We start from the raw sequence: 25,709 nt of genomic DNA, 5'->3' as shown, positions 1-25,709 counted from the left end.
CATTTAAGAAAAAATGAATATGATTAATAAAATAAGAATACCATTAAAATATGAATACCGTCAGTATTTGAATAAATTTTATTTATAGTTAAAATACAATACATAAAGAAATATACAGGTTTGATTTCTATATGATGAGTGGTGATGATGAAATATATCTATTATCAATGACATAAAACCAACAAAGATCATTATGGTTAAAAAGATCTTAATTCATGCCACACCTGTCTGTTAAAGCCTTCGCATAAATGCTTGTCTGAATGTGTGAATGAAAGTGATATCCATTAAAATTCTCCACCCTCTGCTTTCAAATCAACTTTCATCTTCTGTTTCTTCATTATGGCCTCCAACTCAGTGGCCTTCCTCTTATCCTGAAACAGAGCGATGAGAAGACAGACATGAAGACAATCATCATTTATTTCTGCTAATCTCCCTCCTGTTTGTTCCACTGATTTCAGTCGCCTCAAGCATTCACTGAAATAAATCAACTTTGAAGTGTTCTGACAAATGACTTTTATACTGTTAATAGTGAAAGCGCTTCTATTTTACTATATTTAAAATACATAACAAAAATCCTAAAACTATATAAATATACAGACCTAGATAAAGATTTAATTGAAATGAAAAGTTCTTAATTTTAAGTCATGTTTTTTTGTTGTTGTTGTTTAATACTTTGATTTTTCAAAATCAAAACTGTTAATTTCAAATCTTAAATAAAGAGAGAGAGAGAACGTTTTACATTTTTTCCCCAATACATTTTTAATGTGGTCTCAGACCACAGTTACTATCCCCAGTCGAAGCTGACTGACAGAAGAGCCCTTTTCTATCAATTGAGGTCTGACAACTGAAAATGAGAAGGCATGAGAGGTATTTTGCGAGAATGTGTCTGGGAGTGAGTGCTTTACCTCCAGCAGTGCTTTCTGCACCATGATCTGGCTGTAGACTCTGGTTCCCTCTTCTGGACAAACAGAACGCAGCTCCTCCTTATTCAGAGAGAAGAGCTGAGCTCCCGTTAGGACACCCAGACCCTGTACAGTGCTGAGACACAGATAGAGATTACAACATGAGCAAAGGTCTTACATCAGTTTCAGCTCCAGACTGTGATGCAGTACTCACTAATCATGGAAGCCTTTGGCCCTGAGCCACCCCTGAACCTCAGCTGGAGGAGAGTGATAGTCCAGTGGTGCGGTTGTCTCATTTGCTTTGTTAATTACCACTGGGCGTATCGATGCTGATTTACCATTGGCCAATCGCTGCAAGAGCTCATCATTCATCAAAAATGCTGTTAACACAAATAAATATTACAGTAAGTAATCAAATAAAATATGTATTTTAAAAGTGGACATTTACGGCATTCTCTTATATGATATAGGTGACCCTGGTCACCAGTCATAAGGGTCTTTTTTTTATTTTATTTATACATAATCTGAAAGCTGAATATATAAGCTTTCCATTGTTTGTTAGGATAGGACAATATTTGGAGAGATACAACTATTTGAAGATATGGAATCAGAGGGTGTAAAAAATCTAAATATTGAGAAAATAAGCTTTAAAGTTGTCCAAATGAAGTTCCTAGCAATGCATATTGCTAATAAAAAAATAAGTTTTGATATAATTACAGTAGGGAATTTACTAAATATCTTTATGGAACATCCTAAAAATCGATAATTTTGACCCATACAATGTATTGTTGGCTATTGCTACAAATACGCCAGTGTTACTTCTGACTGGTTTTGTGCTCCAGGGTCACAAATGAGGGATAATGTACTGTCAGTCATTATGAAAACAAAAATCCCAGAGGGGTCTAATATAATTCTGTGGTGTTATTTTTCACTAAAACTATGAAATTAAAATAAATATATAATTTGATGACAAACGTAAAATTAAAGCACCGTTGCCTTGGCACCTTACTGCAATAAATATGTTTTAGTTAAAGTACTAAAACTCCAAATTTAAAACAGAAATAACAATTAATTAAAGCTATATAAATAATTTAAAAACAAAACTATGATACTAATCAGATGAGTCCTAAAACAACCATTTACCAAATGAACAAATGCATATATATACATAATACCTATTATTTTAAATCAATATTTATTACTGCTTACTATATAATAAATACTAATATTTGAATTAACTGATATTAAGAGAATAATTAATAATTAAGATAATAATTTCGTTATAATCCACAGAATGCTACATGAAACCAGCATAGTGTTAAAAAACATTTGCACAAATGGTCAAACATACAGTTTTAGTGGACATTATATAAATGTATTTGACTGAAGAATGTTACAGTTGACCAATCAAAATCAAGTATTCCAAACAGTCAGATACTAATACTGGAGAAAAATCAGTCAGATGTTACTAAATAAAATGCAAAATCATTTTAAGAAGGACACTAAGCCGTTTATTTGTTTGCATTTAGTACTAATAAATAATAACTTCACCATCCTCCATAATCTTGAGGTATTTGACTTTTACTCCAGAAGCATTTCTTTGTAATCATACTTTGAATAAAAGGCATTTATTAAATAGTTAGAAGTGACTAATTTAGAAATAATGTTGTAAGAAACAATACCGTCTCCAATTGGTGGCATACTGTGAGGGCGTGGATCAGGGTGGAAAGCATTTTTGCTGGTTGAACTGGGCAGAACACAGGAGACCCTCCCTCCTCCCGGGGGAGGAATAGGAGCTTTCTATGAAAATATGATATGAATTAGTTTGTGGGTTTGTTGCTGATTACATATGTGAGTGCATGATGCCTTTACCATGGACTGGTTGTGCATTACTACGTTTGAAGAGTCAACTTCTGAGTGATTGATTGGCTCGAGGATATTATGTGGAACAAAACCAATCTGGCCGTATTCATTCTTACATTTCCACCATCGCTTTGATGACTCTAACACCTAAGACAGAGAGGATAAGACACACAGAGAGACAAAGTAAGGGTAAAAGACAAGGAAAGCAGCTTTTTATGAATAAAATACTTTATAACAACAACAGTACTTTACATTTTATAGGATTTGTTGCTCAAGATACATTTCATTTAAAAAAAATCTTACTGAACCCAAATTTTGAATAGTAGTGTACGTGTAAAATAAGTACAAAATATGAATCAAAATGGAAAGGGAAACTGTTGCTTATGTGTATGTCTATGCAAAATACCTCCAGAGTTTCTCCATGTAATACTGAGAGTTCACTACTGTTTCTTGCCACAAAGTCATAACTGCAACGGTACAGCCTTTCTTCATGAGGACGCAGGGAGTCTTCCATCCTAAACACAATTCACACACACAGAATGGCATCACAAAGACATCGCGCGCACGCACACACACACACACACACACGCACACACACACACACACACACACACACACACACACACACACACACACACGCGCACACACACACACACACACACACACACACACACACACACAGCTGACAGGTCAATACTAACCCGTCGTGTTCCTGGTATACAGATAGATGTGCCTGATCAAGGACCTGTGGAAAGAGAAAGGAAGTAACTGAAGGTGTGTTTGTATTGTGGCTGTGTTTATATCAGCGAGTGAGAGGTTTTACCTGTTGAGTCTGCATGAGGGCTTCATGTTTGTGCTGGGACTCTAAAGGGTCCTCGATGGGCTGTCCATGCGCGTCTATGGCCATCGGCTGCCAACCATCCAGAAAGACAGGTGTGTATTGAGGCACAGTCTCGCTGAGTTGAGAGCTGATAAACACATACTGGAGTTAACTAACCAATTTTTATTAGTTAAAGCCTTACCTGTGCAAAATAGAGCACTTAATAGAGACTTTACACTTTTTATGATGTGCTTTTACTTTCTTTTTGAAGCTCAAACACTCCTTTCCCGTTAAATATAACAGCACACCACCCTGCATCATATTTGCTGAATGAAATCCAATACTTTTTTTGTAGTAATTTTGGGGTGCTGATTCCAAAAACAGTGCCCGTTTTAAATTCTAGAATGTCAAACTTTCTCAAAAAATCTGAGCTTTTCATATCATTTTGCTGTCAATAGCAATTTGTAAGGTGAATAAGCCTTAGGTAATAATAACCAGACTTTATCTGAGCCATGTTGCAACTATTTGTTCAATTCCCAGCCAATTCTGACATGTATGAACGATTATGTAGACATAACTTTATGCTTAATCATGATTTCAAAAATAGAATTATGGCCTGTGACAGAAACAGAAAATTACATATTTTGTTTATGTTTATGTAAAGTTATTTGACATTAAATAGAGTATTTGAACATATTTTTCCACTCCTTTGCAGATAGTAAGTTAAATTATATATTTTGAATACTGAATAAATAAGTGCATTAAGGCTGATATGTATTCACATTATTTAATTAATTTTTTAAACATAATTTTAATATATACATATATAGGTTTTATTTTTTAATATAAAAGTTTTTATTGATATTTTTGAACTCAGCATAATCAAATTAGGTAACATAAAGCCTTTTTTGTAAATCAGCAATTTTTTTTTAAAGATGCAGGGCTGTGTTATAGAAAAGAGCAACTTATGCTGTGTTCTGTTTTTGTGCAATGAAAAAGAAAGAAAGTTTACAGGTTTGGAACAACATTAGGGTGAGTAAATAATGACAGAATGTGCATTTTTGGGTGAACTATCCATTTATAAGTGATCCATTTATCAAATTCAAAGCAGGTCTCTATTTTGTAATTTATTCTAATGATATGATTTCTATTCAAATTTAAATTCCACAGTTTTGTTACAGACTATGGCACGGTCCAGTTTGGGCCGAGTGACTTCCACAGTGGTTTCTCTTGTTCATTAAGGTTCTGCTGTAGTAGGGAGATTGCTCCACTGGTCATAGCGGGGCTGGAGACTGTTGCTGCCAACTCAGGACCACCTGTGGTCTTTACCATCTGGTGAACATACAACAAACCATATACACCATATGGCAATTACAAATTCTTTCCTTACTTTGTGGAAAAAAGTAACTTCTGTTCTCTTCTAAATTAAAGTTAGAGAACGTTATACCTATGTTGCCAATTCTATGTTCTAATACACTAATAGAATTTGAATTAGGCATATGAATGTTAGAGCTCTGTGTTTTCTCTATATGTCTGCTGTGAGTGTTTAATACTCTTACCAAGTGCAAAGGGATGAATACATGGTGCAAGAGTTCTTCTGAGGTTGGCTCAGAGATTTTCATCTTCAGGCGATCCTAGAACAAAGACACACACGCACACAGGTCAAGCACAGCAGTTTTATGAAGTTCTTAACTATGTAATTTCTGCTCTACTACCCAAGCAACCAAAAAAAAACACAAATTATTAACTCGAGAAAATATTCTCCAGGTTTGGGGGGATGAAATGCAAGATTTAGTAAGATTTGTTGAATTTGGCACCTTACCAGAAGACAGAGAGAATATTTAATCTTCTGAAAAATATCCACAAACTCTTGTTCTGATGGCGGCGTCACCCTTCGTGTGAGAGGGCCATCTACAAACATAGATGCTTTAGGATTTAATATGTTTCTGACGGGCTTGTGAATAATGGAGATCATTGGGGGCAGCTCTCTCACCATCCTGCTCTTTCTTCTTCTTGGTTTTCTTCTTTTCGTTCTTTTTGCTGTTCTTTTTAATGCTCTGTTGCTCTAGAATGTTCTTAGCCTCTGCTGTCTCCTGAAGACGGGCCATGAAACGCTCCACATCAGCAAAACAGTGATTCACCAAATCCTACAAGAGCGGGATATGAAAAAAAGAGTAAACTGTAAAGTTTTAAGCAATACATCCATTACAAAAACACAGTTTTTCATTTCATTAGTCTTTTCACTAAAACTAAAATACCAGTTACATCATCTTTTTCAGGTCAAGGCAAGCTGTCAAAGTTTTACTGAGGTAAGTCGTCCTGTTGTTTTGCAGTTTGAAATTTCATTCAGTTTCTATTGTAAAACAATAGTTTAATACTTTTAACATTATGTTTTAGATTTTTTATGAATTTCTTTATCTTTTTATATTTGTTGTTTTACTAATTATAGTATAGTATATGTTTAACAGCAGCATTATAAAGGTGAACGTGCATTCAACTATTTTTTTCTGAGCAATAATGTTGAAAATGATTGCAAAATTCTTTAGGGTGTGTTTAAACACCCAACAATAAATGTCCTATTTAACAGTCATACTTACAACTTCTCTCTGTGCATGCATCAGATTTGTTTTCACTCTGTCTCCTCCATTTACTAAAATAAGCAAATATAGAGCAATGAAATATAGTATTTATATATAAATATATATACATATACATGGGTATGACAGAGGTATTACAATGTGAAGGTGGTTTATGAAGACACTGCCTATGTCCCTGTGATTCAAAAGACTTAAAAACATACTAAATTACTTGTTTTGAAAATCTACTGTAAAAATGCAGAAAGTTTTCTGTAAGCATTAGTAGGGTTACAGTATAAATATTATTATGCTATAAAGAGTCCCCGTAAACCACCAACACCAATGTGTGTGTGTGTGTGTGTGTGTGTGAAATATTTACAGTCATTGTGTGTGTGTGTGTGTGTGTGTGTGTGTGTGTGTAAATTTACATAAATAGTCAAAAATATGTATCGTCATTACGTATATATTTAATAAAACAGACAAACAGAAAATAGACATATACACACATGCATTTACACCTATGGGATGTGAGTTAGCAGCTGTGTCGTTTGTAGACTTAGACTGTCTCCTGGGGATAACTGTGGGAGCAGCCATCTTACAGAGTGAAATAATGAAAATGGAAAAGACAAAAAACAAAGAAAGTTATATAGACAGTGATAAAAAAAAAACCCTGTCATCCAATTGACAGCTTTACTTGGTCACCTGCTCACACACAGTCAATGTCAAGTTTGGTTTGGTTCAGCTGTACACTGATGAGTCACAATAACAACAAAACAATGGAAAGCTTTGACAGGTATGTGGCTTTTTAAAATGCATTTAAGAGAACAAATAATGTCTGAATTTTTAAATCTACTTAAATTATACCTGCAGTTCCTTGGTCACCACTTTACGTAGGACTAAACATTCAGTTAAACAGCATTATGCTACCACAACCCAGTTATCAATGAGGATTGGGGAGAAAACATCAGAAACTGAAGACAGAATTTCATTCAACTGAGCTGGCAGGCAGACAAAAAAGTGAGATGACTACGCCAAGGAGTCTGAGAGAATCTCTTTATATGGTTTAATGGTTTAATAATATAAGCTTTAGGACACCCTATAATTAAGACACGCCTGTTCAGATTTTTTTGCCAACTCAATGAATGGCTTTTTTTGTAAATCTGGTCTTGGCAGGATTGCTTGAGAGTTTCACTCATTCATTGTTTAAGACTCTGGGATAAAGAAGGTTGACATTCCACACATATCTAATACATTACTGAACATTAGCTCAGTTACAGCATGATTGGAGATGATTCATAGAACACTGTATGCTTCAGTGGAGGCAAGAACATCTTACTCTCTATACAAAATGGCATGATCAATAAGTAATGATCAATGACACAAATGTAGTTATTTGATTAGTGACCTAGAAATAGTGTAGAATCTAAATCATTTGTTCTCCGGTTTATGTCATAATGATTCTTAATTTAATGTTTGAAATTTTTCAAAATCCTTTTTATTTCAAGGTTAAGATTAGATTTCGAATCCCTGGTTTCCAATGTGGTCTCAGATTTTTGGACTATATTCCTGAAAATTGCAAGTAGAAATTTCCAAGAATCCAACAAAATCACTGCATTGACTAAACACTTTTGTGTTGTTTAGGAGTGACAGCATCTATGCTCAGGATTTTTAACACAGCTGCTATTATTAGCAGAGATCTATTCAATGACTTGTCTGAATTCACACCGTCATGTCATTGTATCGCCAAAGAATAGGTACAAGACACAAAATATAGCTCTTAGATATGAGATTACAATGCATTGAACATTGCTATAGATGAGTGAATACTTTCCAATTCTTCAGGGGAAAGAATACTTTACCAATATGCATCGCTACCAGCATCTGCATGTGACCATAAAATCATAATATAAACCTGTTGCCTAAATTGCTAGTATTAATATAAAGTGTCGATTTCCATGGCATTAGTATGAAGATTTAAATGGCTGGTTTAGAAGTCTTACCGTGTCTTAGATGTGTGCACCTCCTTCTGTCACATCTTCTGTTTACACCTAATAGAGAAATGCACGAACAAGAAAAACAAGTTGATCTGTTTAACTTGAAGAAAGCCTGGACTCTCTCTCTCTCTCTCTCTCTCTCTCTCTCTCTCCTGAGTTTCAGGATATGAAGAGCATAGATACCTGGGTGGAGGTGTGTTAATACATTCTGATGACTGCATTCCTCTTACATTCCTCTGTGAAACAATAAACACAAGATCTTCACAGAAATTCACAGAAACAAGATTTTTATAAAAAAATAAACACTTTGAGAAGCCCACACCAGATTATAGAAAACATAAAAACACCACATAAACATATTGACACATAAATGAAATACTCACAGAGCCACCGAGTCTTCAGCAGTGCATCGGTCGCTGCTTCAGTGCAGTGTGTTCAAGCTCAGCTTGTTTGTCTAGACCTGTCATTCTTCTCATGCCCTCCCTCTTTCTTCATTTTTTTCTCTTCCACTGTTCCTGTCACTCAAAGGTGTAAAGAAATGCTGTTACCTCAGTGTTTAAGCTATTTGAAGTACTTTCGTGAGTCTAGGTCAATTTATGTGATATTTGCTGTCAGCACCCAATACATTTAGAGTGATATTATCTTACTGCAAAGTTTTTGATGTATAGATTGTATTAGTAATGTATTGTTGTTGCTTTGCTTTTTTTAAGCAATCATATCTCATTGTTATGACATATTTATTATTCTTATGAAACTCTGTAGCTTGCTTAGTTGTTGGAAATTGTGCAAAACTATCTATTTATTATTTCTGCTAAAAAAAGGGACATCTATTATTAGATAGGTATAGAAGAGGTATAGAAGGCATATAGAAGAATTTCTCAAAACACACTAAGTAAATAAACATACACTCCCACACTTACATGACCTCTCATTTGCAGTGATTGTGTCATTTTTATATGAATTCTGTCTGCAGTCTCTGCAGTCTCTAAGTAGATTTCTAAATGCGCAAATTTTAATTAAAAATAAAAACGAAAAATACTTGCTTCGTTCGTGAACAACTTCTGCGTATTTAGCGAACAGGTTGAGTAAATGATTCAGTGATTCACTCAAAAAGATTTGCTTATCTCCACCTACCGGGGAAACATGCAAAATTTATTAGGACACCAAACCGGATATGGTGTCACACTCTATGGCTTTCATTCATTCATTTAGACTGTGGAAAGTACAGTCTTTTATCAATTCCATTTTCAGAGCTGGGTAGTAACTGATTATATGTAATCTGGATTACATAATCAGATTCTAAAAATGAAGTACTTGTAATTAGAGTAAATTACATTTTAATATATAGACTACAGTTATTTTTTTGTGGATTACATATTATTCGCACAATAGCAATAAATTATCCATAATTTATTTATTCTTCCTAATTTCTCTTTTCATCTTTTAAAATAACCTTTCTAAAATAGCCTACCACTGTCGTGTCTCGGGGCTGATAATGAATTTCTTCAGTCAGATTAATAAGGACTCGGTAGACGGAGCCCCAGATGTCGGAATATAGACTTTATTACTCAAAGCAACAAAGCCGAGATGACAGGCACCGCATCTGAATTTTCTGTCTGCCCGCACACTCGTTTTATACCTTTATCTCTATACCTTATTAGGTAGTTTTTAATTGGCACTGCCTGCCCGGTTTGCCACCCCTTATCACTATATTTTTCTTAATGGTGGAATTCGGCCAAATCAACAATCTCTCCCTATTGGTTGGCTATGGTCACGTGAGACATCCCCCCAAGTCTGTTTACTACTGATGTCAGCATTTGGAAATCACCCAAAGTTCACTGGGTTATTCTAGTTCACAGGTGCATTTCAGAGGTTAGTTTAGTTCACAGATACAACTTAGTGGAATATTACCAGGACCTCCCAGTGGGAGGTCTTTTATGTGTCCAATCCTGTTCAACACTACTAGTACTGCCCAATGGGAGGGCCTTTATACAGCCGACCCTCTTTATGACATCCACTATTTGGGAATAACTCAGCATATTAATCAGTATATTGCTTTCTTTCATAATTATGCATAATATTAGAAGTAAGATAATACCATATTGAGTAAATAACATAGAATAACACAATTGTATTGAGTAATACCATAGAATAACACAATACCACTTCTATACTTCCCTCTTGTGCACATTCACAGCATTTGACCACTGGATTTACAAAAATCATTTCAGGTTTAAAAAGGGTTTCAACATTGCATCAACTACTGATGAACACATACATTTTTATTTAAATGATCACTCAGTGAGTTATTTAACTGCTATAGCTTTGGAAGGCTTTTGTCTTTCAAATACATTAAAATGCACAAATTCACGTTATTTCTCACATTATTCAGGTGTGTCATCTAAACATCTTTCACCTAATATATTTACCTTAAGTACACCTGAGGTTTTAAATAAATATTTATACAATTAAGTATCACATTTGCATGGTCACGGTTCTCTGACGTTCACATGACATGCAGGTAAACAAATCAATTGTTTCATTTTGATTGATGTTATTTTAAAATTACTTATTTTCATTTTCATTTTTAATGATTTAATTATTATCTTTTCATTAAAAACTAAAAAAAAAAAAAAAAACTACAGTTCATTTACGAACCTCATGTGAAACCTTTGATGTAATGCAATGTGTAATGCCCTTATCCTATAATGTGATAAACAAGTTAGGTCAAAAGCAACCTAAACGTAATCTGACTTTAAAAAGTAGTCTGAATTTATTACCTAAAATGTGAAATGTAATGGATTACGAAACTAACTAAATTTTTTGTCATGTAATTTCAAATCAGTAACGGTTACTTTTTCAGTCTGGGCAGGGCTTGTTTGTTTTTAATATAAAAAAGTTTTATTTTTTGGTAAATGTAAAAGCCCTTTCATACCAAAAGCTAAATGAATACGTTTCTGTACAATAGAACACAAAGGAAGAAAGTGCAACACACTTCAGCAATAAAAAAAGAAGCACAAATGAGTAATTTTTGCTTATTAGTATGGTTGAATTGGATCACTGAAGGTCAGCACCAAAGACATTGGTTAATAAAATGGGATTAAATACATAAAGGATATTTGTGCTATTTAACATTTAATTATTGCAGATTTGCATCACATTCTGAGTTGCATTTCACTGTTTTTATTCATTTTGAGGAATACTTAATCATTTTTTTTTTTTTTTTTTGCGAGTCAGATTAATGCATTCATTTTATTAATTAATGCATGTTCACTTTTATTCTAGAACTGCAGTGACATCTTACTCCTGATTTTCTCAACATGGGGACAGAAGAGATGTTAATCCATAAATGGTGAAAAGGTAACTGCCGTTACTTATTTGAAAAAGATATTTTCTTATAAATTAAAAAGTAATGCGTTACTTTACTAGTTACTTGAAAAAAGTAATCTGATAACGTTACTCGCGTTACTTGTAATGCGTTACCCCCAACACACGAATCATCAAGCAATATTCCCTAAACTTTTTTTTAACAAAAAAGTACAAGAAACAACATAATGATACCGCATACAATTTAACTAAGTTTCAAACTAAGTTTCCAAACTTTCTGGTCTCCCGATGTCACACGCGAATGAATGCAAGTTAGTCTCGCGAAGCCAGACCTTCAGACTGCAGCTTTCATTGGCCAAGGCCCGCCCATGAGGCCGCTTGACTGACATGTCAACCAACCAATCACAGTTCGTTTCGTTCAGCGTCACGTTTCGGGGAGTGGAAATGTCTCCACAATCACGGACCTGTGTGTAAAACTCTCGGACGTATTTAAAAGATTCTGTGCCGCGAACTTTAAACATTTCACATACTTTTGAAACTCCATTGTTTAGTTGACCCCGATAAGCGCTCGTCGTCACAGTTGTAAACACTACGGCTTTCTTCTTTCGTGAGGGGGGTTTGGCACAACGGTATCTTTGTTTCCGGACAGAACGTTAAAGAACGCGACACACACGCCTCCCGGAAATCCTGTAGAATTCAACCAATCCGATGACGACTTCGACACTCCTGAAGTGTTTCCACTTTTGTGTGTCTTATGCACCAGATGGTTGAGGCTGAGGCTGAGACTATTAATGCAAGTCAGCGGAATGCGGTGCCTGCAGAAAAACTGAACGAATCACTGAAGGATTCAAAAGATTCGACTCACTGGGTTCAATTTGAATCTCAAGCACTCTCAGCCTTTCACAATTTCATCCCAGACATGATGTTAACCCTATCTCCCGTCCCAAACCAATACAGAATAATGCCCATATCCGTATAACGTTAAGGCCTTTCAGTAGAGACACAAGATAGCAATAATAACACTGATAATGCTCAGAATACTTTTAGAAAATTTTAGGCAAGGCAATGGCGCCCTCGGATGTCCAAAAGTGCAATGGGCCTTTCTTGGCAAGAATGGGTGCTCTTATGTAACGCCTGTCAACGTGCCTCTTCTTACAAGAACTAACTTCTTCACTTCAGCTCTTGTGGCAGATGTAGTATCTATGCGTACCCACAGACTTTTTCTTAGGCTCTCAAGCTCAACGCATATGAACAACAAATGTGCTTATTGAAAATATAAACAAGAGGCGTGGCGCGAGGTGGAGCTTTGCGGTCGTGCATTACTGTCTACAGCAGCCCCCTGCGTGATATAATATCAGTTTAAGGGACTTTATACACGTACTACGTTGTAGGTATTGATATATAGGTAAGTATTTTGTTATATTAGTGGGTGTTTTGATCAAGAGAATGCAGACCCCAAAAGGGGAGCTCCGCGTGTTCTGTAATGTGACACAAAGAGGTGTCAAGAAGGGGGGAGGGCACGTTACAACATAGGTAAAAAAGCTCACGAGTTGTTCTCCAATGACAGAGCCCCCTACACAACCTCAGGGTCTGGCGTTACATTTGCCTTTTACCAAAGTTGTACATTCGGAGCCGAGCCCTCCAACGTGGCGATCCCCCAGCCAGCCAACCCAAGAGCGGGGTAAAAATACTGCAGTGGGTCTGAACGACTGGATTTTCAGCTGAATCGATGACACAAAAGGCTACCAGTCGAAGATTAGCTGTTTAAGCAAAAAAACAAAAGAAAAAAACTACTACAGGGCAACTCCCCCTGAAACGGGCTGCAAGGTAAGAGTCACAGAACTGCTGCAAGTTTTCTCATGAGCTGCAAGCGAGAACTTTTCAACTCAATTGCAACAGTTTCCTTAACATACAGTATGTGCATGTGTGGATAGGAGTGGGATGCATTATCTTAAAAAGTTCTTATTTTCTCACTAGTTTCTACCAACAAACGAGTAAGAAACTATGAAAATTGCTTTTGAGACTTAGCATAAAAGTTTTAACCCAGTCACTGGTTTTGGTCTTGAATACATTACATTAGTTCTATGATCAATTCTTTCTTTAATCAGTATTTAAAGTTTATTTACAGGCTTAAACAATGAGTGTAAATGCACTGGTGGTGTGTGATATATCATATTCCTGGTTGGTTGGAATGGTATGTTCCTAAAATACCATCAGCTGCCAAATTTGCACCAAGCTGGTGATGTTGCAGAAAATTTCCACCACAAATATACCTTGTGTATATTAATTTAACCGTCAAGTCAGAATGTATTTATATAGCACAATAAAAGCAACAGAAGTTGACACAAAGTGCTGCGCAATTTAGAAAATCCTATTGAATAGTTATACAAATTTTCATTAAAATACCAAATAATAAATAAATAATTTGTACAGTTTCAGAAACATTAATCATGTTTCAAAAACAAAGATTAACGGCCAGCTTTTGTTGCAGACAAAAGCATTTGTTTTATCGTAACATTGGACTTGTAGTTAGTTGTTGTAATATTGTGAAGTTGTGTTTTTTACGTGAAGTTGATTCTTATCTTTCTTACCCTGAAACACAAGTAAAATTTTGCTTCTTTTAAGCTGGCAAATATAAACAGTGTGGGTACCCACATGGACAGTGAGAGCAAAGGAGAGGGTGTCGATTTCAATATTTCAGTCAGTGGTGTCTACTATCTACATGCTTAGTCATGTGTTCTCATGCACAGTTGAATAAATGAAATCAAATGAGACTGGCACAGAAAAATAGCACAGCCAATCAAATAACTGGTTGAGTGGGAAGGTCACTGGCACTTGTCGAAAAGGCACTCGGAGGATTAACAAAGAGGCAAAGAAAACCTGTTCACTTTCCCACTATAGCTTCAGTTAGCTTTTGTCTTTCTTTATTTGGCAGAGTAGTCATGCCAAACAGCTACCTAGACATGCAAGGGCACAGAGACAAGAGAGAGATGAGATGTTTACTTTTCACCTGTCACGAGATCATCACAGAGGCATCGGACACCTTGAAAACTTTCCACCTCACAAACTCCGCTTGTCAGTCAACTCAGCTCTGACGCAGTAACACACCTCTTTCTCCTTCCCTCACATGCTCTCTCACTTTGTCTTTGCTAAAGAGAGGGATCGGGACATCTGTACTTTTCCACTCTCACAGTGGAGAGCGCATAGATCCCAGAGGAAGACCCAACTCTGAAGTTTTGCAAGACCTCTCTTTCCATTAAACATATTGTATTGGACTGTCCCGCTTTTAATGCAAGTAAACTTTATTTTTATGCATTAAGCTCACTTAAGGATTGTCAAGTGAGATTTTACCAGATCAGTATTAGATTTTTATTATATGTAAATGTAAAACATCTTGTATCTTTTTCTTTTTGTTAGTTTATTTGATTATATTAATGCAAACCTTGTATTTATGTAACTTTGTAGCCTCAGATGCTGACATGGCATTAAAATCTATACTACTACTACTACTACTAGATCCCCAAGCTGGGCCCTTCTTCATACGGTGGGTAAATAGTGCTGGACCTGACTCTTTCAAGTCAACGTTTACCCATATGGCCTCTTTAGCTGTGAAACTGTATGCAGACGCATGACTTTATGTCATGCTCAGAGGTTTTCAACCTTTTTAAACCCTTTTAATACCTGCAAATATGATGATCCCCTTCCATGAAATATAAAGGCAACTATATACATGAGGTGCATTTTCATGCATACAGACCCATATACTTGGGAAAGCATTGAATTATAAAGACAAGTCTGTCATTTATCATCGCACTTATGTTGAAAATAAATTTACCCAATATTAGAGATTTTTTCAATTAAAAAATAATTTCATAATGATTTTTTCTTTATTTCTTTCTTTATTTTTATTTTTTAATTTCTCTTTGTTCATTGTTAATCATACAAGAAAAACACATGCAATAACCAAGGTAGGCATTATTTTTACAAAAAAATAAAGAACACTGATGCATAATTGTTATCAGATATGCATGTCTTCAATCCTGGAGACCAAATAATTAAATTTGCCAAATGCTTTGTATTGTATAGCACTTTTCATGATAAATAGTATCAAAGTGAACATAGTGTCATATAATTAACAAGACATACGTACATTGATAGAAAGGGGAGATGATATAGAAATTTGATCAGATTACCTATGTGTCCCTAGTACTACTTGCTCACAAAATACTAATCTTTTGCTTGAGGTAGAATAACTTCACTCGCTGGACTAGAGGTTACACGAACATTTTACAGTTTATAGTACAGTACTTGAAGTGCTTTTCACTTTAAATTAGCCAACTAAATTAGTTACTATAGCACTGTCAGTAAAATATATTTGAATATAAATTAATATATAATAAATTATAACAGTAACATTTTTATTTTTATACTGCAACACAACTTTACACATTTCCAAAATTATAAAAAAATATATAATACATTTTTTCTTGTATTTCTTTTTTACAGCTGTTTAATTACATCATTGTCATACTGTATTTGTGCTTTACATACTGTGATTTATTTCCAAACATTAAATAAGTTCCCATCTCTCTGGAGCCTTAGCTTGGAAACAAACTACAACTCAAAGAGCTTTTTGATTTCTAACAGTTGGAAATAAACAGCCATTAACTGGCCTAAATTTTCCTGTACAGTCCTGGTTGTGTGTTTCACAACCACAAGGAGGGCCTCTGTATGTTAAAAATCATGTGAAATCCAGTTTTTGACCAAATTAGTTTTGAACCAACGGGACTCTGATGCTGGAATTGTGTTCGCGGGCTGTAGTTGTGGTTGCCTTCTGTTTACTTTTAAATATTTGGCCTGATCTGCATGTCTGCAAACATTTATTATTTGTAAAATTAACAAGACTTTAAGCCATTCACCTGTGTTCAGCTCTTTAGCTCCACTGGAGAAGAATGTCTGGATTATTTCTAAGATTAAGAGAATTAGATGTACTGTACAGGTTAGTGACAAAGAAGGAGTGAAAGTATGCAATAAATAAAAAAAAATTAAACAAATTATAAACTGATTTTATATTAATAAATGATTACAATTTTTTTAAATGCATTATGTTGAACAAAACAAATACATAGCTCTATACATAATATAAGGAAACTAATTCATTTAGCCGTTCTACACTTTGGTTTTCTGCTCTCAGTGTTGTACATTCTACACCATAATCTTCTGTTTACCTTGAAGTGGATGAAAAGTGATAGCTGGAGGGAAACAGGGAGATGGCAAGTGGGTCTTGACTTTTTGACTTTACTCACTCCAACTTACATAAAGAACACAATGAATCCTTTCACTTCTCTCCAGGGAAGAGGGAGAGAGTCCAAGGAAAAATGAGAGAGGTAAATACAGCGAAGTGGAGAGATAGAGAAAGAGAAATAGAGGGTTAGCGGTTCCCCGTGGTTTTCTGCGAAACGGGTGTACTTATGTACTGTGAACATCATGTTGAACATATTCTTTTCTCTTGTATGTCACTGTTTTAGATCTTCTGTTGATAATATAATTCCTGAGAACCTGAAAGGAACATTATAAAAATGAATCGCTTCACCATTTTATCCTCGATGGTTAAAACAAGCAGCTGTTTTTATTTACTAAAACTATTCAAAATTTATATAATTAATAGAAATACAGCTGAAATAAATTACCGAATTTTTTTAAAAATGTAACTAAAATAAGTAGGTTGAAGTAGTAAAATTGCTAAAGCTGAAATAAAATGAACGATAAAGAGAAATTAAAGTGAGAATGAGCACATAACAACATTACTAAAATGAAAATAAAGTAATAGTAATGAAATATTAGTATGTGAATCATACTAAAATAGTCATTCATGTTCTCTAACATTTAGTGACAAATGCTGTGTCCTCTCCAGATGGAGAAGCCTCCGTTGCCCAGTGATGAGGATGGCAGGGTATTGGCTGAGAGTCGATCAGACACGGCTCTGGTGGCGGCAGATGAAGAAGGGTCTGCGGGTGCTGATGGGCCAGAGGACGACAGGCCAGCATGGGACAGTAAGCTGCAGTATGTGCTCGCTCAGGTGGGCTTTAGTGTTGGCCTGGGCAATGTCTGGAGGTTCCCCTATCTCTGCCACCAAAATGGAGGAGGTGGGTACTTTAGTTTATTGTATGTCTTTGTGAAATTGAGCTGTTTGTTACCGTAATCACACATTCACTCTCTGTCTTCAGGTGCATTTATGTTACTGTATGTGATGCTGTTGCTCATTATCGGGGTTCCTCTGTTCTTCATGGAGCTGGCTGCTGGGCAGAGCATCCGTCAGGGCAGCATCGGGGTCTGGAAGCACATCTCACCTCGCCTCGCCGGCATCGGTTACTCTAGCTGCATGGTAAAACACTCTCTATATGAGAATAACTCATATTAGTACTTGAAGAAAATGACTTTATTGCATTATAACACTGAGCTTATGTATTTGTATGCATAGAAATATACATACTGTATAGACGAGTGTACACATTAATGTATATACATATGTATTTTCCAGTGCATAGTAGACATTATAACAAAGATAGACATAAATAGTGTGTTGACATTTTCTCAGAGATATTATTGGTGAGTGTATATTTAAAACAAGCTGAAAGGTGTCATGTTTCGTCTGGTGGTTACATGACATGGGATTTTTTTAACTTGATTTATGGGCTTTAGCTTCTGTAAATCCCAAGATTAGTTGCAAAAGGAAATGTGTCTGTATATAGGCAAAAAGCCACAAATATTTTGTGGCTGATGCAATAAAATGAGAAAATTTAGAGAAAATATTTGTGTCATGCTGGATAGAACTACCAAAACAGAAGTGTCTGTTTTATTCTGAGGCTTTAAAAAAAAAAACCCCGCCGCCAGCTTTAGTTCACTGTTATGAGAAGGGTTTCTAGAATAGCTGCAATCTATACATACATGTTGATATATATTCTGTGTTTGTATGTGAGGAGTGGGAGGATTTCCTGTGTGCTTTTGCATATGTGTTCTTGTATGATAACAGTATCAGATTGTTAGTAAGACCATACGTTCCATAATGTTGGTATCTTACACGATATGTGAGGTTATCTGAGTTTGTCTTCAGTAACAGAACCAGTAAAGACTATTCTGTTCAGTTTAATACGATACCGGCGTTTTCATGCTGCTCTTGTTTTTCGCAGGTTTGTTTCTTCGTGGCCCTGTACTATAATGTGATCATTGCCTGGTCTCTGTTCTATATGGGGAATTCATTCCAGTATCCATTGCCATGGGAACAGTGTCCTGTAGATATGATCTCAAACCAGACAGGTATATTGCTCACAAACACATAATCACTTGAAATGGCCATTTCGACTCATTTTGTAGTCATATACAGTACACATAAAATGAATAATTAGTTTCTTACCATAGTACTATTCAAAAGTTTGTGGTCAGGAAGTTTTCATTTAAATTACATTGATCAAAAGTGACAGTAAAGACATTTATAATACAAAAATTGTTAAATTAATGCTGTCCTGAATATAAGTTTTTTTTTAAAACATTGATAATAATAAGAAATGTTTCTCGAGTAGCAAATACACATAATTTAAAAATTTCTAAATCATCGCAGTAAAAAACATACTAAAAAAAAATTTAATAATCTACATGAAAATATATTAGAATAGTTATACCGTTATTTTAAATTCCATTGCACTGCTGTATTCTTAATCAAATAAATGTAGCTTTGGTGAGCATAAGCCTTAAAGAATATTAAAAAACATTAAAAAACCTTACTTATGCCAAACTCTTGAATAGTAGCATGATATGTGTGTGAAATTTATATTTTGTTTTATTTTAAAGTATTATATAAGTAATAACGGTTTTCAAAAAACAAAAATGAATAAACAAATAAAATATGAAAAAAAGGAAAATTAAACGTACAGTATGCAGTCATGAAAACATCAAGTTTTTAAAATAACAGTAAAACCGACTGCATTCAAACTTTAGGGCAAGGGTTGAATGGAAGAATACATTTTGTTGTTGCCCTAGGCAAAGGCACAAAGGAAAATCTGTTTTTTTCTATTCAAATATGGGAAAAAATTTAATAGTGTTAGCAATCCACTAATGAGCACTTCACTCGTCAGTTACTCGCATACATTACTGATAATTATACTCTTTGTATATTGCGTGACTTTGATATGAAGGGTTTTTGTACGGCTGTGTTGTAACTCATCTCATCTTCCTGTCTTAGTGAAGGAATGTGCGTCAAGCTCTCCTACCTCATATTTCTGGTTCAGAAAGGCTCTGGATATCTCAGACTCAATAGATCAGTCAGGCGAGTTTAACCCCATCATGACCGGTTGCCTGCTTGCAGCCTGGGCCATAGTGTGTCTCGCAATGATCAAGGGCATCAAGTCTTCTGCCAAGGTACAACACGCACACATGTTTGTTTCTCTATCATGGTGGAGACTTTTCTTGTGAATCTATTGTTTGTTACTGAGCAAATTATATTTTAATCCACCCTCCCTGCAATGTTGGTGTTTTGCCATTTTTGTCTTTTCAAAATTGTTGCCAAAACAAAAAAATTAAATGAATCAAAACATTAGATGTTTCTTAGTGAAATTAAAAAATAAAAAGAAAACTTCAAAATTGTTGCCAAAACTTGTAAATGAATGGAATCAGCAGATGTTTCTTAGTGAAATGAAAACATAAAAAGATAATGATCTGTCTCTTCTTTTCTTTAGGTGATGTATTTCTCCTCTGTGTTCCCTTACGCTGTGTTGATCTGTTTTCTAATCAGAGGGCTCATGTTGGACGGCGCTATAGAGGGCATCAAATATTTGTTTTATCCTAAGGTGACAACAAGAGCTCACACTACTCCCATCAAATGCAATTGAAAGGCACGTCGAATGCGTTATCTAAGTGCGGTTCTCCCTGTCTTTATTAGCTGGAGATTTGGGGGGAAGTGCAGGTGTGGCGTCAGGCTGCTACACAGGTGTTCTTCGCACTGGGTCTGGGTTACGGCTCTGTGATCGCTTACTCGTCCTACAATCCTGTGCATAACAACTGCCACCGGGACGCCATCATGGTCTCAGGCATCAACTTCATGACCTCAGTATTGGCCTCGCTGGTTGTTTTCGTGGTCCTCGGTTTCAGAGCTAAGAACATTGCTTTGGATTGTGTTGTGGCGTAAGTGAGAATCTGTGTTCATTTTCCTCCTTTTTTGCTAGAAATACAATTGTATTCGATCTCTCACCTTAATTTATGAAAGTGTTATAAATGGGACACACATCACTGTTCAAAAGTTTTCAATCAGAAATATTAAAAAAACATTTTAAAGTCTCTTATGCTTACCAAAGCTGCATTTGAACAAAAAACAGAGTAAAAACAGTAATATTGTGAAATATTATTACAATTTAAAAGAACTTTTTTCCATTAGAATATATTCAAATGTAAAATTTATAAAATTGGTTACATTTTATTAAAATGCAATTTATTCCTGTGATGCAAAGCTAAATTTTAAGCATCATTACTCCAGTCTTCAGTGTCACATGATCAAAGAGAAATTATTCTAATATGATGATTTTCTGCTCAAGAAATTTCTTGTTATTATCAATGTTGAAAACAGTTTTTGCTGCTTAATTTTGTTATGAAAACTGTGCACATACATTTTTTTCAAAATTTGTATGACAAGATGAAAGTTTAAGAGCAGCATATATATGAAGTATATATTTGTAACAGTATACATGTCTTTACTGTAACTTTTGATTCATTTAATGCATCCTTGCTGAAAAAAAGTATTAATTTCTTAAAAAAACAAAACTTACAAACCTTAAACTTTTGAACAGTAGCATAATTTACATTGCGATATGATTGTTTTACATTGTGCAAGCTTTTTAACGATAGATCTCACTATTCATTTCCATCATTTTTGTCCCTTCAGATGTATTTACAGTGTCCTCCACTAATACAGTATTGACATCCTTGGGAAATATAAGCAAAGGAAGCTGTGAAAATAAACCTGCTTCATTTATCTTTTTGATCTATGATTAAAAAAAATCACAAAATTATAACCTTTCATTCAAGTAAAACAAGGGAAAGTGGTTGAAAGTGGGGGGAAACTCACAATATGAAATAAATGTTTTTCTCCAATGCATATTAGCCACAATTATTGGCACCCCTATAAATTCTTCATAACATTTATTTCATACTGTGTCCCCTCCCCCCACCACTTCCCATTGTTTTACTTCAGTAAAATAACTTTTGAATGAAAGATCAGAAGGATAAAGATGCAGATTTATTTTCACAGCCACCTTCGCTCGTATTTACCAAGGGTACCAATATTAGTGGAGGGCACTGTATATACAATAGCTCCAGATAATAGTTTTTCTCTGTTACTAAAAATGATTTCATAATTTCTTTATATTGATATTACATGTAATGTTAATATCACTCTGTAGTAATGTGGCCAGGATGGCAGGAATGGCAACAACAGGTTCATCGGAGCACTGGTGGCCATGGTTCAACATTTCAGACCCCAAATCAGTGACTCTTCAAGACTACAGAGAATGGTACAGCCAGTATGGAAGCCTGCTAGGGTCAAACCTCACTGACTGTGACCCAGATAGAGAAATGAGCAAGGTGGGATTCGCATATATGTATGTGCTTCAGTGCATATTCAGTATCCAAATGTGTCTCACTGTCATAATGAAATTGTTTCTGGTTGTGAGAGCCCATCTGTGTTGTTCCTGTTTCTATTTCTCTCAGGGTGTGGAGGGCACGGGTTTGGCGTTTATAGCATTTACGGAGGCGATGGCATTGTTTCCTGCAAGTCCATTTTGGTCGACTTTGTTCTTCCTCATGCTGCTGAATTTGGGCCTCTCCACCATGTTTGGCACCATGCAGGGGATTCTTACCCCACTCATGGACAACTTCCGAGTGCTGGGGCGCCACAAGACCATGTTGACGGGTACACACAAATAGACACGCTAATACTAAAGGATATTGTGCCGTGGCTGTAAATGTCACATGACTTGGCTGTATAATTTGCAGTGTGTAGCTGTATCCTGGGCTTCTTCATTGGCCTGCTGTTCACTCAGAGAAGTGGCAACTATTTCGTGACCATGTTTGATGACTATTCTGCCACAATGCCACTGATCATCGTTGTGGTTTTTGAAACCGTCAGCGTGGCGTGGATTTACGGTGCTGATCGGTGAGATGATAGATTTCTAAGATGATTATCTTGGGGTTAATATGGTTTGTGTGATCGGCCGTGTGTAGTGTTCTGATCCTCATTGTATTTGATGTTCTCCAGTTTCTTGGATGATGTGGAAGTGATGCTGCACTGGCGCCCTCCGGTGATTTATCGCTATTTGTGGAAGTATGTGTGTCTGCTCGGCATGGTGGGATTGCTGGCTGCTAGTCTTCTCCGCATGGTCTTCAAACGGCCCACTTACACAGCTTGGAACCACACCACGGTATTACACACTCTCAAATGAGATGGACCATTATAAACTAACTAACATTTAAAAAAGAATGATGACTGTAGATGCCGTTAAAGGGATATTTCACCCAAAAATGAAAATTCTGTCATTAATTTCTCAGCCTCATGTCGTTATAAAACCTGTAAGTCCTTCATTCATCTTCAGAACACAAATTAAGATATTTTTGATGAAATCCGAGAGCTTTCTGACCCTGCATAGACAGCAATGCAACTACCATGGTCAAGGACCAGAAATGAATGAATGAAGGTCTTCCGGGTTTGGAAGACAAGAGGGTGAGTAATTAATGACAGAATTTTTATTTTTGGGTGAACTAATCCTTTAAATTAATAAAACTAATAAAACTAATCCTTTATTGTATGAACAAAAACATTTATCATATTGCTACAGATTATCTACACCAGGTTGGTGATGGTATTTCTCTCTTTCAGGGATCTGAAACTAGCCTGGAGTATCCTGGATGGGCTCTGGTCATGCTCTCCATGCTAATCATCGTAGCATCCCTCCCCGTGCCCATTGGCTACCTGCTGTCCTTCCTCAGAGGTGGACAGAGCCTACCAGTGGAGGAGGGCGAGATTGAGCCTCCAAGAGAACGATACTCCAAATGCAATTCTGCTGAGCCAGAGCCGAATAACCATCACTCCCCACTGGACGAAGACAGGAACCGGCCGCGCTCCACCTTCCTTCCACTGGGTGCTGAACATTACAGGCTGCTCCCGCAACAGGAAGAGGGAGAGGAAGAGGAAGACACTGGGCTGTAAGGAAATGCAGGGACAAAACTGAATTCAACAGGTATTTGAGCAGAAAACGAAAAGACTATTTATTGATCAGTATTGGAGTTTTTTTAATGGAGTGGAGGGAGGCGGACTCCATTTATTCTCATTATGCTAATGAACATTCATGAAACATATTAGTCAGTCAAGGCCCTATTTGAGAGGGACGCATTTTGCAAGTGCACCAATCACTGAATTACTTTGTTCTTGAATCCCTACATGTACGTAGTGACGTGCTCTATACCAAAAGTGCCTCTTAAAGGGATAGTTCACCCAAAATGTTCAAAATGAGGGCACTCATTTTCACTTTGAAAAATTAAAATCTCACTCTCAGGCCATTCAACATGTAGATGAATTGGAACAGATTTTAAGTTAAAACCATCTTCATTAATTTCTTTCTCATAAACACGCAGCTTTTCACTTCACAAGACATTAATTGATGGACTGGATCACTTGTGGATTATTGTTTTGTTTTTATCAACTGTTTGGACTCTCATTCTGACGGCACCCATTCACTGCAGAGGATCCATTTACGAGCAAGTGATGTAATGATAAATTTCTCCAAATCTGTTCAGACAAATCTTGGATAGTGTCCTGAGTGTGAGTAAATTTTCAGCAAATTTTCATTTTTAGGTGAACTATTCCTCTAAGAAATATGCACACTTAGAATTATTAATATCAAATTACAGCTTCTCCAAAGGACATCATGAAATTACACTCATGTCATACAGAATATAGCTGGTGGAGGCAGTTTTTAAAAATATATCAGAAATATCAATGTTACTAGAATACTAATATTTTTGTATACTTTTTTGCAAAGGAAATGGTATTTAGAGGTTCAAAGTTTCTTTGAGTATGAAACTATTAGCCGTTAACTTTATTAATAAGCTAATTTTAGCCTGGAAATGGTTAATATCAAGAGAAAATTGTGTTATATATTATTAATAGAGTTTCTTGAAAAGTCAACAGTTATGTCGGACATAAATTAAGTACACAAATTATTTAGTAGTTTTCAGTGACAGTACAATGTTTTTAGTAAAGCCATAGATGATAGTATAAACAATCTGAATATCAAATGCCACAGATTGCACAAATATTAGGTTAAAGCTACTTTGTCTAACAGAAAGCACAGCTCATGGTTGAGCATCACCCACCCACTCCAAATATATATATATATATGTTTTAATTTTCCGGTTTGTACAGCTCCACTGGTAAATGTAATACAATGCAATTTAAACCGTGACTCCATGATGCCAAACTTTGACTGCACAGGAAGAAAAGGCTTTACATTCACAGTGCACAGTGTACAGTATCAATGAATTGTACTGTGAGATCAGAAGAACAATGCAGAACAGTTAATAAATGACTGCTATGTGGATCCTCAGCTTGAATCAGGTGTGTGAACACACTTACTACAGATTACAGATCAATTACATGGTTATTAGGGGTGGGAAAGCTCAGCTTTTGGTCCGTTTCAGACCAGAAAGATTTTAGTCTACATTTTAGACTGATCAAGAGAGGTTTTAGTCATTAGACTAAACATGAAAGCTTTTTTTTTCTTTTTTAAACGTTTATGCTGTTGATTTTGCTTGGGTTTGTGTGTATACATTATAGGGGGTGTTTGCACGTTTCCTTCATTTGTTTGTATTCTTTTTATTCATTCACTTCTGTTGTAATGCAATATGACAGTACATACAGAATAGTTTGGATACTTTAGAGTAAGTGTTTGTGTATGTGTGTCAAAAACAATATTTTGTAATTACCATCACAATTTGTGCCATGCTGAAGATTCACTGTATATCGTATGTATCAAATAAAAAGTTCTTTGGATGTGAGAGCTGTCACGATCGCTGCCGGAAGGAAACGGAGCCATGGATAATCAAAATAGTCTTTAATAAATCCCATAAACCCAGGGTATATCCACACAGAGAACTGGAGAAGACACACGAACACAACATAGTAGAC

General features: G+C 35.7%; 2 protein-coding genes across 4 annotated transcripts; one reads left to right on the top strand and one right to left on the bottom strand.

Annotated features, from left to right (window-relative positions):
- Positions 1 to 63: 63 nt before the first annotated feature.
- On the bottom strand, positions 64 to 8,845 carry eps8l1a (eps8 like 1a). Of its 3 annotated transcripts, none has more exons than XM_042720501.1 (17): positions 8,539 to 8,845; positions 8,339 to 8,391; positions 8,162 to 8,209; positions 6,680 to 6,755; positions 6,183 to 6,235; positions 5,579 to 5,732; positions 5,408 to 5,496; positions 5,145 to 5,219; positions 4,769 to 4,917; positions 3,589 to 3,733; positions 3,467 to 3,510; positions 3,172 to 3,280; positions 2,775 to 2,912; positions 2,585 to 2,702; positions 1,117 to 1,282; positions 906 to 1,038; positions 64 to 371 (listed from the first exon to the last, which is right to left on the bottom strand). In XM_042720501.1, the coding sequence occupies exons 4-17, from the start codon at positions 6,753 to 6,755 to the stop codon at positions 285 to 287; spliced, it is 1,536 nt and encodes a 511-aa protein (XP_042576435.1). In that variant the 5' UTR covers positions 8,162 to 8,209; positions 8,339 to 8,391; positions 8,539 to 8,845; the 3' UTR covers positions 64 to 284. The 3 variants fall into 3 exon arrangements, with proteins under 3 accessions (XP_042576435.1, XP_042576434.1, XP_042576436.1); XM_042720500.1 differs by having other exon boundaries at positions 6,668 to 6,755; positions 8,539 to 8,841; XM_042720502.1 differs by lacking the exon at positions 6,680 to 6,755 and having other exon boundaries at positions 8,539 to 8,840.
- Positions 8,846 to 12,548: 3,703 nt separating this feature from the next.
- Positions 12,549 to 24,274, top strand: LOC109055154 (sodium-dependent neutral amino acid transporter B(0)AT2-like). The gene is made up of 13 exons (XM_042720493.1): positions 12,549 to 12,887; positions 13,050 to 13,309; positions 17,397 to 17,628; positions 17,710 to 17,867; positions 18,673 to 18,799; positions 19,722 to 19,897; positions 20,215 to 20,325; positions 20,418 to 20,659; positions 21,931 to 22,111; positions 22,238 to 22,439; positions 22,523 to 22,682; positions 22,785 to 22,947; positions 23,403 to 24,274. Exons 3-13 carry the CDS (start codon positions 17,397 to 17,399, stop codon positions 23,730 to 23,732), a joined length of 2,082 nt encoding a protein of 693 aa, XP_042576427.1. The 5' UTR covers positions 12,549 to 12,887; positions 13,050 to 13,309; the 3' UTR covers positions 23,733 to 24,274.
- The last annotated feature ends 1,435 nt before the right edge of the window (positions 24,275 to 25,709 follow it).

This window comes from Cyprinus carpio, chromosome B3, assembly GCF_018340385.1.
Source record: "Cyprinus carpio isolate SPL01 chromosome B3, ASM1834038v1, whole genome shotgun sequence".
Classification (NCBI taxonomy): domain Eukaryota; kingdom Metazoa; phylum Chordata; class Actinopteri; order Cypriniformes; family Cyprinidae; genus Cyprinus; species Cyprinus carpio.
Note: the sequence above shows the minus strand (reverse complement) of the source record. Positions and strands in the feature narration are given on the sequence as shown.

Bases quoted from the DNA above. Each gene is read 5' to 3' on its own strand.
- eps8l1a (XM_042720500.1), bottom strand. From the start codon at position 6,755: ATGGCTGCTCCCACAGTTATCCCCAGGAGACAGTCTAAGTCTACAAAC. The intron at 5,497-5,578 runs GTGAGAGAGCTG...CTATGTTTGTAG, and splicing joins GAAGAAGAAAGAGCAGGATG to ATGGCCCTCTCACACGAAGG. The intron at 372-905 runs GTAAAGCACTCA...GCTCTGTTTCAG, and splicing joins TGCAGAAAGCACTGCTGGAG to GATAAGAGGAAGGCCACTGA.
- LOC109055154 (XM_042720493.1), top strand. From the start codon at position 17,397: ATGGAGAAGCCTCCGTTGCCCAGTGATGAGGATGGCAGGGTATTGGCT. The intron at 19,898-20,214 runs GTACAACACGCA...TCTTTTCTTTAG, and splicing joins GCATCAAGTCTTCTGCCAAG to GTGATGTATTTCTCCTCTGT. The intron at 20,660-21,930 runs GTAAGTGAGAAT...ATCACTCTGTAG, and splicing joins GCTTTGGATTGTGTTGTGGC to TAATGTGGCCAGGATGGCAG.